At 38.0% G+C, this 14,399-nt stretch overlaps 1 protein-coding gene across 3 annotated transcripts in view; it reads left to right on the top strand.

Moving 5' to 3' along the window:
- The window catches only part of LOC139442629 (homeobox protein Meis1-like), a 107,686-nt gene that overhangs the window by 49,059 nt on the left and 44,228 nt on the right, over positions 1 to 14,399 (top strand). For all 3 annotated transcript variants that reach the window (XM_071223488.1, XM_071223489.1, XM_071223490.1), the window contains exon 9: positions 10,749 to 10,906. In XM_071223488.1, the coding sequence (XP_071079589.1) occupies positions 10,749 to 10,906 (158 nt within the window). The remainder of the gene's footprint in view (positions 1 to 10,748; positions 10,907 to 14,399) is intronic.

The raw sequence follows: 14,399 nt of genomic DNA, 5'->3' as shown, positions 1-14,399 counted from the left end.
TTGGCTGATGGCAGTTTTACCCTATGATTTTGAAAAATTACCACTTACAGTTTGAACCATTTTTTTTGGTGAGTGAGTACTTGTTAAAAACTATTTTGTCTTGAGAAACTGAATCTGAAATATATTGTCGATCCTGCATATGACATGGTAGAATAATGCTTTATTTCCATATTGAAATGATTCAGAAAGTTAAATTTTTGTGTAAAGTGTGTCTAACATCCTAGTTACAGGCAGGGGGCTGAGTCAAATAGTTTCTTTCTTCAAATAGATGTAAATGATCTTCTAGAATGTTTTTTGTTTGCATAAAAAGTGGATTTTTATCCCTTGTTGTCAATTTCATGTTTAAGATTTGATAACCCCTCATGGTTTTATGCCGTGATTGACACTTTGACTGACAAGCCAAACAAACAGCCTTCGGAATTGAACACATTTGAATGACATTGTTTTCTTAGCAGGAGAAAGTAGTCCTGTTTTCATTTGGCTGTAAGATATACATGTGAATATTTGGATAGAAAATATGGCAATACCTTTAATCTTTAATTGCCAGTAGCTTCTGTTCCGTTAGAAAAACTTGGACTTGTTTGTTTTGAGTAACCGGAATTCTGCCTAAAGGCGAGGTATACATTTCAGTAATGTACATTGCAAATACATGACACCCTTCTTATGTTCATTGGTAAGAAACGTGACGTGGTCTTACATTTTGAATAACCCTGACTCCTGAAACAGACAAAGTTTCCGTCTTGCAGTTGTTGGATACTATATTGCCAAGATGGACAGAACTTGGAAACAACTCATACATTCAGGAAATAAACAAAATTCAAGTTGCCGGGAAGATATTAGGTGAAATCAAATGCCTTGTTCATTTCAATTTCATGAATTGATTTTCAATGAAATAGACATTAGGACATTTTTCTTGGGGTTAAAATAGATAATTTGTTGGTTGTACATATTTATTTTCCTATGATGAAATCGACACTTTGTCAGCAAGCGTTGATATCAAAGCAATCAGTTATTTGTTGGGACAGTCAGTGCAACATTGATACTCATTTCAGTTTGTTATTGTGCATTTCACTATCTGATAGTTAGTTCCTTGTTTGCAACGTACCCATGTTGATGCCGTACATTTTTACGATCCTGAGAGATAGAGCATGAGCCAAGCGAGGGTGTCGACAGAATGAAAACGAGAATTATCATTGAAGCACCCGCCACCTGAAACAATAGCTAGGTTTGTTGCTACATGTCCTTTGCTAACCTCTGCAGTGGGAACCCTGGGTTAGTGCAGTGCTCACTGACAGGTTCCCACAAGATAAACACATGAAAGAATTTCACAATTGGTTTGGAAAACATTTCCTTAATTCGATCTGTAATGTGATCACATGTAAAACACTTGTTTCACATTCGCCACTGTCACCAGCTACTATACCAACAGACCTTCATTTCATGGTGCTTGAAATGAACATATCGAAAATTCTCTGATATGATACATAGCAGTAGCTTTATCTGAAGTGTTTCTTCTGAATCAGTAACCTTAATTTCACCAAGTCCTAAAACTGCCATCCATCAGTTACATCCATATGACACATACACACATGTTGAGTTTTGTGTTTTTCTACTAGGCTTGTTCTTGGTAAATAGAGGTACCGGTATTCTGGAACATATGGAAATACACCATGGTCTTGGAAAGAGAACACACCCATGACTAGCTGGCTGGATCACCAGACTTTTTATACAGTGCCAAGTCACCTGTATACATGTTCATCCCACCAGTCTCCTGTAGAACCTCATATCACTGGCATTTGTAAAGGCCAAACTAATAATTAAAGTGAAAAGACATCTACCTCTTTCTGCATGTACGCAATGTTACACCAACAACACCCAATGAACTTGAATACCAACAAAGAATCCATAAATAGATTAAGCATGTATACTGCAAACCAAAATAGGAAAGAAAAGCATTAGGTTTACTTGGATATATACTTTGAATATGCTAACAGCTTAGATTTCTGAAAAAATACTTTCAATTACATGTACAAGGCTGATTACGTAAGATATATAGGTTTGTGGTAAGGAAGAATGTTTTAAGTTGTAACTGGTTGTGAGTCCTATGTTGCCTTCACTGGAGAAGGAAATGGATCTAGCTCTGATGGAACGAGCCTGTGGGTACTTCCCTACCGGGCTGATAAGTTGACTAGTTAAGTAAGTAAACCACCACAGCATGACTGTGGACAGTGCTGAGAGGGTCTGATATTAAACTGAGATCTTGTTGACACAGACCACAGGGGTCTTCAGCATCAGCCTCAGAGAACCTTCACTTTCTCAACAGCAGCCAGAGAAATAAAACAAAGAAATATGTGCGTCTGGAGATACACAAATAGATATTTTCTGTAGCTTGAGATGTAATTGGTTATAACTGCAATGAAATTTGAAAGAAACGAATGTGAATTATGTGATTGAAATGAACACGCCGCAATGGATTACATACATGTCGAAATGTATGTGCGTCCATTTTGTTCAACATCTTTCAAGTCTATAATAAGTTTTAAGGGTTATTTTAGAGTTGTTTAGATTTTAAAAAGCTGTAAAATTCCGATGAAGTATTGTAGTAGAAAAGACACAAATATTGAATGTCAACATCCTCCAAATAGCTCAGTGAGCCCTGCTTCTTGCGAGTAGCAGAAATGAGGGCAACATTCCTGGAACTAGAACTATCTCATTTCGCTATCAGGGACTCCATTTCCTTCTATCAGCTTGCAGCAGAAAGTTGGCCTGCCAAAAGTAATGTGGCTTCCTAATATATCTCAAAACTTCACACGCTTTCCACTCCCCCATTCCCCTCTAGATTAAATCTCAGCCTCCCAAAACAATTTTTTGCTCAGTCTTCAGAAAAAAACTTTGGGTTGATAAATGTTGTTTTTGCCTTTTTGGCATTGCAAAGAAGTTTTCTGAAAACTGTATTACTTTTTGCTATTGATTTTAAAATCTGACTTTAAATATACTTCTATTTTTTTTTAATGTTATGCAAAAAAGATGACGCCTCTATGAGAAATACAGAATTTTGCTTCCATTTGTATGGATCATGTTGGTATAGCATGTTCAGCATCATAGTATGTGTTTTTTTATTTTTTGGTTCCGGCACCATATCAGCGAGCTAGTGGATTTTACCAACATTAGGATTGAAGTCTGCAGAAATAAACAAATATGAAAGATTTTAATAGTAAATCAATTCTTCAAGACGGTTGTTGGCACAGTTTTCTGAAATATTTTCTTCCTCATGATATTTCTTTTTAATGGTTAGAGATGACTTGGTCACGTTCTTCCTACAGGGGGAGAACAGGAAAAGTCCATTTCTTGACATTGAGGCTTTTGAGGTTTTGTCGAACTTAAAAGTGGTCAGAAGCATTTTTGCCTGTGGGAACTATAAGAGGAAGATCGTCTGATGCAAATCCCATGTTTGCACAGAAAATTAAGGCAGTGTTGCCGTTAAGTTTGTTTAGAAGTTACTTCACCTCGTTGGCTGACTTTTGACTTGGGAGGACTATTGATAACCCAAGTCCTCGATTGGACCAAATGAAGAAAATCAATGAAAGTTTGGGACTTTAATTAGATTGGATCGGGGAAGCCTTCCCAATTATGTTTGCCCAAAACTTGGGGAGAAAGCTGGAGATATTGTTTGCAATTAGCTTGTGCCATTCACCAATGATTTTTCCATAGTTTGGACTTGAGATCAGAAAAGTTACTATCAAATCTAGCCAATCTCAGCATTTTTATCACTCATTTCCAAATTTCGGCCATATTACCAAAGATTTCGTCTCCAAAAGCAGTGCCATTTTCCAACCTTATTGATTCTATCTTAGTAACCAATAAGCAAAGCTCCCAATACCCCCAGAGTGTCAGATTTGCCGTAATGAACGCCAGAAATCAATGCGTCAATGTTCATTTCAAGATTTTGTCGAATAATTACTTCTGTGCTCCACGACAGACCGAAGACAACTTTGGCATATATTCATATCTCTTTGTTTTATGGCGCTAGCCATGGATAGATGGAAGCTATATTGTCTCTTTCAGTCATACCTTCATTTGTTTATGTACATTACAAACTCATTGAGACATTTGTCAATTTTCGTTTAATTATTGTGTTTCATCTATTACATTGCGTCGTATGATGTTGCCAGTAAAAGTACTCCTTGGGAATATTTATTCATTCATTCTCTCCTTCTGCATCTATTCATTTATGACCAAGGACAATAGATCAGCAGTTATTATTTTCTCATCAAGATATTTCCCTCGTTAATTACTGCCAGTGCATGGCCTGTGAGCTGAGATTGACAGCGGTGGCAATAAGCATGACAGGAGGCATGTAAAGCTGTTTATAAGTCAAAGTCTTCATTCATTTAAACAGATTTAGAAATTTAATTTAGCAGAGCAATCGGTGCATATTTCAAGCCTTTTGAAGTTGCTATGGGTCACAACTGGTGAAATTTTCAATAGCAAACAGATTGGACAGCCAGTCAAAAATTGAGGGATCCTTGATGAATGAATTGAAGTATTGGAGGTCTGTGGAAAATCATTGGAAAATGTGGGGTTGTGCAGCGATTGGTCGGATGCTTGTGTAGTTAATTGCGATATCGGTGAGTGCAAATTTCAGGGCCAGGGCCTTAGAGAAGATAATAGCTTGACTACTGGCAGTCTACATTTATATGTGACAGTTTCCTCACTTCTCCACCATGCTCTGTATCAGACACAGCTAGAATTAGCCAGATTATTTGTTAACCTCTGACATCCCTCCGACAGGGTCTGTTTGATGCCAGAATGAGGGTCCTGATTAGACAAACAAAAAGTTCATTACATGCGGGGCAAGTCCGCAAATGACCCCTGACGCACCCCGCGATCCTTTTCACGCATTTTCTCCAACAATATGCCATATTAAATTGCGAATCATATTTTTTTCCCTTCCACTACATGACTAATAGAAGTGCTTATCTTGTTGTTAAGGGAATTGTAAAATGCTAAGACTCGGTAGGCTTGTGGTAGTTAGTGAGTGGTTAGCTTGTCACGGTCAGGGATGGAACCCTCATATTAGGTTATATTGGCCTGGATCGATAACTTGCCCTCGGTAATGTCTATGATATTGCCCGAAATGATATGTAATCTTCCAGCTTGAGGTTTGCACCACCGATTTGATGGAATATTTGCATCCTGTCATCTTGTTCAAATTCAGACAGCATTCCATCACACCAAGTCGACCGAGGGTTTTCTAAATTGCTGTATTATTTCCTCTCATTTCCATGGCAACCAAAACATACATGTGAACAAAACAAAAAATGTGAAGTGGCTTTGTTGAAAAATTGCTTATCGTTGTCAGGGTACGAAAAAATTATTTCTTTGGCTGTCTGCAAAATTTGGTTCCCGAATCCCACAAAAAACAAGCAAGGCACAGCGCTAACAGAGGCAGGTAGAGTTACATCAGGAGGCAGTGGGCTTGAAATATCATGGAATCTGTTACAAACAGTCCCATGTTTTTTGTTACAGTCAGACTTTTTTAGTACAATTAGTAAATGCCAGGGTTGTCACATGAAATTTGATATCTGACTTGCAAAAAGTCATCCTGCAACTGACAGTGTAGAAAATATGGAACATGATCATAAAGATCAGCTAGATGAAAAAGCATCTTAAGTGTCAGTTTCACTGCTTTTGTGCAGTACATTTCACACATTTACTTGGCCTTCGTTCCTCATTGCCATTCATAGACACAGCGCTGCAATGAATAGAATGAATATTTTATTGTTTCGTGGACCAAAATACTTTACAATTGCTCTTTTATGTTTGTAAGTCCTCTCAAATTTTCACCTGAATTTTGAAATTTTGATAAGATTAATAGCCCAGTGTGTTTGGAATGAGGATACTAGTATTTATGCCGGGAAGAGTGATGTTCATTGCAGTGTCTATATACTGGATCCCGTTACAAGGGGAGGCATATTTCACTATGTTGATTGTGCTGTTAGTGATTAATGCCTTCTCTCAACCTATGAAAAACAGTTTTTGTTCATGTTGGTTTTTCCGTTTGCTAATTCATCAAGCCATGTTATTGACTACTATGAGGTCAGTTGGCTGTCACTGGGATACTTTTAGTAAATAATTGTGCAATGAAGCGTCATAACTCTCAGTGCTAGGCTTTTAGCCTGCTTGCCAATGGCATTTTTTCAGACTGTTCATATCTAACTGACAAGAATAAAGGGAGCTTACTGGCTTTTATCCCCTGGAAGATTTTAATCGTTTTTGTGAATGATCTACGAGTTCAGTAAGCATGTGTGAGAGGTTGGGGTCTGGAAATACGTATAATTGACCAGGAGACAGCACGGACTACATCCAACATTGGACTTGGATGCTTGATAACCGCACAGGGACACAGCCAGGGTACCGAGAGTCATATTTTTGATTCGATAAAATCATGAATTATGCATTTCTTCACCGGTAGTACGAGGGTAGGGAGGAGTGTAGGGTCCACGGAGAGAGTCGGCCTGGAACCAGGTGATGATCCAGGCTCTGCTAGCAAGTCTGGCGTTGAGAAAAACGATACTCCCATTGGGGCTAGTTCTCTCTTTTATCACCAGAGGGCATTGTTGTTGAGAGTTGCAGTCTGTAGGACTCCAGCGGGTCGGTGGGCAGCATCAGTTCTGTTTCGTGGCCACATCCCGGGGTGTTGGAAATGGTGTTGCCAATACCAGGCCACTCAAACCAGTGCGCAATTGACGACAAAACGACATAGCCGGGGAGATAGTTTCAGCTGTCAAACGCACACCTTCTTCCGCCATCACTGCTATAAATGAGGCTATTGTTGGTTTTTCGGTACAATTGTTCGAGCAATAAATATATGGAGGACAGTGTTGTCAGGCCCAGGCCAGCGACCTCCTGGCAAGGAGCAGTTAGCAAATCGGGTGCTGGTAGTCGACATTGTCCCACATGTAACAAGCCGACATTGGGTGCACGTCGCCGCGTCTGTCTCTTGGTGATAGTAACGAGATTGAATTCTGTGGATTAGGGCAAATTGGTAAGGTAATTTGATCCTTGTGAAAGGCCCCTTCTAATGGTTTCATATTAGATACAATGCTCAAAAATACAAATACAGATCTAATTTCCATGGACAGACAAATGGTAATATGCATCAATGATGTTGTAAATGCGTACATTTTGTTGGTGAAATCGACGATCTTGTAATCTGTATGAGGTGATTACTTCAAGGATCAGGTCAGCACCTCTGTCAAATTTCTATTTCCTATGGAAAAATGAAATTTGAATGTAGTTGTACTTGTATATTATACAGAGGAGTGAAATATGCTCACATGAATAGGTTGGGGACTACATTAATTCCTCATAAAGCGTTTAGCCTACCGAGAGGTAAATTACATAATGTCTCCGCTCTACTATGCTTTTCTGGGTCCTGGCCACATGAAAGATCACATTTTACCCTGAGTAGACGACTTTAAAAAAAAATTAAGTACTGCATTAAAAATCCATTTTGAACCATATGTCTTGCAGTCTTTCGCAAGTAGTAAATCAAACCTAATGTGCAGCACAATTTGGGGCAAAAAATCCTGTTAACATGGTTGAGAAAATAGTAAATCTAATTTGCAAACATCATATCAATTTTGGATCGTGGATTTTCCTATCGAGTGAGTCTCTTTACTTTGACCTCTGCATGTCTTTGTGTTAGTATTTGATGTTCTACGGGAACGCCAGTGGGGTAGATGACCAAATTAGTGTGGAATTTCATAATTTCATAATACAAATATTCCATCTTCATAAACGTCCATGGCTGGTGTGTCAATGCAGTTGTTCCTTTTTGCCCATCACTGATCATCAGTCAGAAGAAGTCTGCATGCAATATACATGAAACATGTCAATGACTGTCACAATAATGATTGATGGGCTCAAATTGATTAGAAAATTCATTTCAGAAATTGAATTTAAAACGATATTTAAAAAAAAGGATACCAATATTTAAAAATGCATAAATTTGAAAAAAAAGGAAGTTATTGAGATTTATTATGAGTGGCTGATTCAAAGACATTCCTCTTGACATGAGCTGTAATATACGTCTGACGTTAATTTCACTTGGGATCTGTCAATATCCTACGAGGTTTCCCATGCTTTTTGATGTGCCTTTCTACCTGTATTACATTTGAGTTTACCTATGTGGGAATTTCCTGTGAGGCTTGTTAGGCAAGTTGGTACAAAGAATCGTGACACTAACGGAAGATGACGGAAGGGAAGATGGATGGAGATTTAAACTGGAAGTGACAGATAGTTTCATTTGACTCTTTCTTAGGTAGACCAAGAAATACCTAATGAATTTTATCTGCGGTATCCAGCATCCATCCTGCTATAAGCATGGAGTATCTGGAAACTACTTCTGGATGCTGATGGTTCTCGCAGCTAACGAGTGCCAGGATAGTTTTCCCATTATTTATATGTGTCAGTAACATATTCCCTTTATCAATGCACAGTAGGTTTTGTGGCTTGTCACTTATTTCTCATAGACATGAAGATTATATTTTTAGAACTTATGCATTTAATTTTGAAAAAAGGGATTTTACGAATATCACTTTTTCTAAGTAATGATTTTTGTTTGTGAAGAATATCTTTTTATGTCATTTCAGTTCATTTTTTAATTAATTATTACTGCTTCATTTAAGCTGTTGAAAATTGTATTTACTTTGGCATATCTTTTCACACATGCATTATTTACAAAATGCTTTTAATGTTGTTTACTCTCTCTTCAAAATCTCATCATCAAGAAGAACAAAGTTTCTTAGCAGAGGGTGAAACAGTTTCGAAGTTTTCATTACGTTCAGGAAAATACATCTTAACACAGAGAATTCTCTCTTTCAGCATTTCATCTTTTCAAATCATAATTAAGTTTTCAAAGCAGAGATTGGGGGCTGTGTAGCCTGGGCCCTCGTGTGGCTGAAAACCCTCCTCATCCCCGTAACGATGTGCGGATATTGAAATTGTGTGCTTCCAAAGTGACACAATTGCGTCTACATGCAACGATCGCGTGATTTATATGCTTTGGTGATCTAGTGGAAAGGCTTTCGGCCAGGCTCAGCTCCCGCAGCCTGCAGGAGGCCGCCAACCTTTCCTCCCTAAATTGATTGCTTGTTTGGGCTTCCAACTGCACTCGGGGGTACTGGTCAATTCCTTGAAAATATAGACTGGATATGAAAACATTCATCTCACTGTATATGCAATCGGAACAAATGAAATTGACCAATAGTCATATATTTCCTCGCTGTGACTCTGATTGTGTTGTGATGTGAATTTGAATATATTTTCATTCACATTTTTAAACCTGAAAACTTTTAACATGATTTTGACATGGTGAATTTGGTATTGGTATTGTTGAAGTGTAACATCTTAAACTTGTGAGTAAGTTTTAGAAAGTAATAGGAATTTTGAAAATATTCAAAAATGATGCCCCATGACAGAGTACCTGAACCTTTTGAGTGATATGGATTGGGTTGAAAAGTTGTTAAAAACGCCCCAACAGATAAAATAGAACTTATTCATATGATTGTTCCTAAAAACTGCTGATGTCAACATTACTGAATGAATAGACCTTGATTAATGATTTTAGAAATAACAAATTTTATAGGCAGAAAAAAATGAAGGTAAATGTAGGGTCAACTTTTTTCCCCTGTGTCATGGATTCAAGAAAACTGAAGAAGTCCCTGGACTGGTCCAGTGATTGGAATCGAATGGTTTAGTTTTCCCAATTCAACAAAGTTTGTTCGGAGGATACAAAAGAAACAAATTGACGAGCAAGCTAGTCGGATTACCCATGATTCCTTTCAATCAGTTCGCCAATGTTGTTTGTTGCCACTGCTTAACGTTACTAAACCGTGACTTCAGTAAACACACTTGCTCGAGAGTTGCGTCATATGAAACTCTCTCGGCCATGGATTATTTGTGGAAGAAATTAAATTTGTCAGATCTCCCTCAATGGAGGTTCGCTCTTTGGCAGAATTTTCCCTCTAGCTCTTTTCGCAAGCGATCAGGCTGTAGCTTTTCAGGAAACGGAGATTGTTTTCACAATTTGTGGAAAGTAAATGCCCTATTTGTCAGTGAGAAAAGCCCTGACCTCTAAAGAAAACCCTGCAACAATAACGCTTCCTTGCAACAATGGATGCAAAAGGCTTAAGAATCATTCAGTCAACTGGTTCATGTTTAGATTGGCATGAAAAGTACACATGGTTGGAGAAAGTGTCATTTATTAAATGCCCTCAAGTTTGTATCTAAGATTAGATTGTTTGAACGCATCTGTCGCATTGTGTATTGGCAATCAGGAGGTACTTACAACACTAAACGTAATGACTGTTGGCGACTAAACATGTCAATTTCGATATGAAATTGACAACATTTGCATCTGTCAAGGAGAAATGTTTATCAAACAATTATCATTTATTATTTTTAAGACTTTATTGCCGCCAGAAATTAGTTGTCAATGGTCATGGTTTAGTTCAAGGTTACAAGTGTGCATTTTAGGCCTGTGGTGATGTGTCTGCTGCCCTGCTATATTGTATTACTTACATAATCGTTGATATCGAACACGTAACATGTTACCACAGACAATGTCCCAGCATTACATGCCGTCACATATCATGTGTCAACTACATAGATTTGGTGCTTATTTCACTGGTGTGATCAACATGTGTATGTATATTTCAAATGTTTAATGTTTGTTGTGACAGGTGATGGCCTTGACAATAGCGTAGGGTCCGCAGAAGGAACAGATTGCGAGGACGATGGAACAGGAGACAGTCGGTCAGCAAAACGCCAAAAGAAACGTGGAATTTTCCCCAAAGTTGCAACTAACATCATGAGGGCATGGCTATTTCAGCATCTTTCAGTAAGTGAAAAAATACAGCCCAAATAATGTCACTTTCATTGCAACTGCGAGCCACTTTGAAACTATTTGCGAACTTATTATGAAACATAATTCAGGCATTCCCAAAAAATTTACTTGAACGACATTCAGCTGAAAAGGTTTATGTAGTAGCGATAAATTTCTCATGGTCAGGGATAATAGAATTAGCCATGATGAGACAATTGCTGATCGAATGTGAAAATAATCCTATCTCAAGTCCAGTTTAGTAGCTATAACTTTTCCTTGGGTGTCGGTGCAGTGTAACCGGTGAAAAGTATTAGCTTTGAGGGGTAATGATAGATTGTTTTTATTTCACCAGTGTCAAAGAGAATGGCGTTGCGATGATGACATTACGATATCTACCTTCTAAAATCACACTTAAAATGCCAGGAGTGTTGATTTTATGCCTTGGTATGCTTAGCAGGATTTGTGGCATTAATGGCTGCAGGGAGAAGGACGATGGTCCTCCATTGCTTCCATTTATTATAAATTTCAGTCACTTAGGGCTCCCGTTCAATATCTCATTGTTCATAATGGCAGCATTAACCAAACGCGCCTATAATCCAACGCAATACCTAAACCCACACTTTCGCCAGCGACTTTGCCAGTTGTGCAATAAAAAAACAGCCTGATTCAATGTGAAAAAAATCTCTGGTAGGGGGAACATGGGAGTATCCTTTTGGGCCATCTTATGGAGTTGATATTTTTCTATTAACATTCATGACTTTAGGATGACTAAATTTGCCGAGTGGCTGTAATAGAAAATCCGATGATTATCATTTTTGGGCTGTCGATGATTGAACAGCAGATAGGGCTGATTTCGCACCCGCCAACTTTGTGATAATTCCCTACCTAGGAAGGTGCAAGAATTAGAGAGCGTATTAAAAGACTTCGGCAGTTAATGAGAAATCGGCGACTGAGTGACAGCTTGGGATGCAAGCCTAGACCCTGTGTTAGTTTTGGGGCTTTATCAGCCGAATTTGTTCGGCTCAAAGGATTTAGATGACAGGCAAATGACCAGTAGAAAGAAGATAGGGAAGTGTAATAGGGTCCACAGGATCGCAATTGCCGCCTTCGTCGATTTCACTAGCGCCTATTTCACTATCGTCGATTTTGGAACAAGTTTCACTGTCCAAGTATTGCCTCTCCTTGCCCCCTTTTCCAATTTTCCTGACTTGAAGAAGCCACGCTCCATGACTATTTGTTGAGAGTAATTCTTATTTGATTGACCAGCGGTCAAGTTATATGTCCAGATGAGAGTTTGATTATGAGGCTGCATCGGTCAACATGCCACATACTCCACTGCTGGGTGAAGAGAGGCCTATGCCATATATTCTCCATGGCACTATGAAAAACACTATCATTCTTCTTCCGGTTACAGCGCACAGCTGTGGGTAGTATGAACATATCATTTAGAAATACGAGCTAAAGTCAAAGTTAAAAGTGAAAAGTTCATGGCCAAATCAGCTAGGTTTGTGTTGTAGTGTAACTTGTCAGATGACGGGCTTGACAATAATTGAATACCACTACTGTAGTTGGCATTGGTGATTTTCTTTAACTTTCTGCTTAATTTCCAACACTTTTAATTTCTTAGTAATGAGAATTTTGTCGGTCAACAACTCTGGAGAAAATGAGGAAGAAATTGCTGATTTTCTTTTGTTTAATCTAAACTTAATTTTCTTTATCTTTTTGATTCAGGGGCGCGTCTTTTGTGAGAGCGTGTGAGTCATGCCGACCGCTCATGATAAGAGCAGGGATGCCCCTTTCAGACCCCGCTTTGAACAATTTCTAATTAAGGAACCTTTCTTTTGAGGTGTCCAGAGCTTGATTAATGAGAATATGGTCGTTAGTATATTGCATATTATGTAATTAGGTACTAGGAAAGTCACAACTTCCGCCATCAAAAGTTTGCTCCAGGAAGCAGGATGTTTTTGACGGATAGCGACAACACACAAAGACTAGGTTAAGCAACATGTATTTTTCATTAAACAATTAAATGCTCATTATTTGACAGAAGACTCCAATTGCACAGATTTTGTTTGAATAGCTGGAAGTGTTTGGAGGGGCGAGAACAATCTGCAATATTCCTGGGGAATACTTTGTAGAAATATTGTGACATAAGAAATAAAGAGTAATTCTTAAGGGTTTTAATGTCCAAAAATATGTTCAGAAAACTTTCAATTGTATTGCAATGGGTATAATTGCTAAAATTCTGTATTATGTTTCAAGTTTCTTGACTCAGTCGTTAATTGCAACATATCCAAATGTGCTTTGATTTCCTGTGTCCCTGGCTCGACTTACGAACATGAGATTGTTGATATCATACAAAAGGCAGCAACTTAAAACACAGTATCGTTGTTCCACACTTTTACTTTCGATAAACGATAGAAACAAAGTTACCCAAGAATAGACAACTTGAAAGAAGTTTGTTGAGCAGAGGGAAAAAAATCTAAAACGGAAAAGACAGCGTCTAACGTCGAGCTATCTTGTTAATGTCGTCGGGCTGACTCAATTACGCTCGGCTGCCATCTTGCTTGTAGGCGAACCTTCGTAAGACCTCATTTCCGAACTAATGTGGAACTCAAAGAAAAGATGCCCTTTAATAATCTGAAGGCAGGTCGAAGTTCGTATAGATTCTTTAATTAATGGGCAGGTAAATCTAATTACTGCCTTTTTCAATCACGCGCACTGGCCAGCTGACTTAAATGAATCTGGGAAATCAGCAAAAGAATTCCTTTTATTTTGTTCGCGTCACAATGTTGCCGGCAAAGTTACCAATCAGTGACTATTGAATTGTTGTATTTTCCAACTGTGAAAAAATATTGGGGTATTTATCTGTAGTAAACAGAGCATTGCTTGCAAAACCTTTTACCTCAGAAGAGGCAGAGCATAGGAAATATTTCATTACTTTTTATTGCATGTTTAATTTAAATTTTCATATTTAAGAAGCATCCTCAAATCTGATTGTGTTTATTTCAGTTTGCCAAGAAAAAGATAAATTTAATTATTGAGCTCGAACGAAATAGTGTAGGAATGAAATCAATGTCTAGTAATGGTATCAACTAGTAATGTTGGTTTTTTTGTCGTCTACAAGATGGAGACTACTCACTTTGCCAATAAAATTGATGGAAATTAAGGCAGTTTTCTCCAGTAGATTCCATATTTATGGTTTGTATTGCCAATGTGAGATGCAAGAATGTTATCACAATATTTCCAAATCTTTTGGTACTTTTTCTCAACAATTGCATTACACATTTGCCTTTAAACAACTTGCAGGAATTTTTAAAAAGTTAGATAGCTTCATTTTATCTCCTACAAGGCAATGGTGAAATCACAAGCCTTAAGGAAAAATCATTTTGTGCTTGAGTTCCCTTAATGGCAAGCGAAATCTGTTTAAAACTTTCCCTACACTCATTTGATTAAAGTTGAAGAGTGATCGCACAAAATAAGATATTTATGAGTACTTCAAAGCTAG

This window comes from Haliotis cracherodii, unplaced genomic scaffold (genome assembly GCF_022045235.1).
Source record: "Haliotis cracherodii isolate W230 unplaced genomic scaffold, xgHalCrac1.p SCAF_5, whole genome shotgun sequence".
NCBI lineage: Eukaryota > Metazoa > Mollusca > Gastropoda > Lepetellida > Haliotidae > Haliotis > Haliotis cracherodii.
This window is presented reverse-complemented; position numbering and strand designations above follow the sequence as displayed.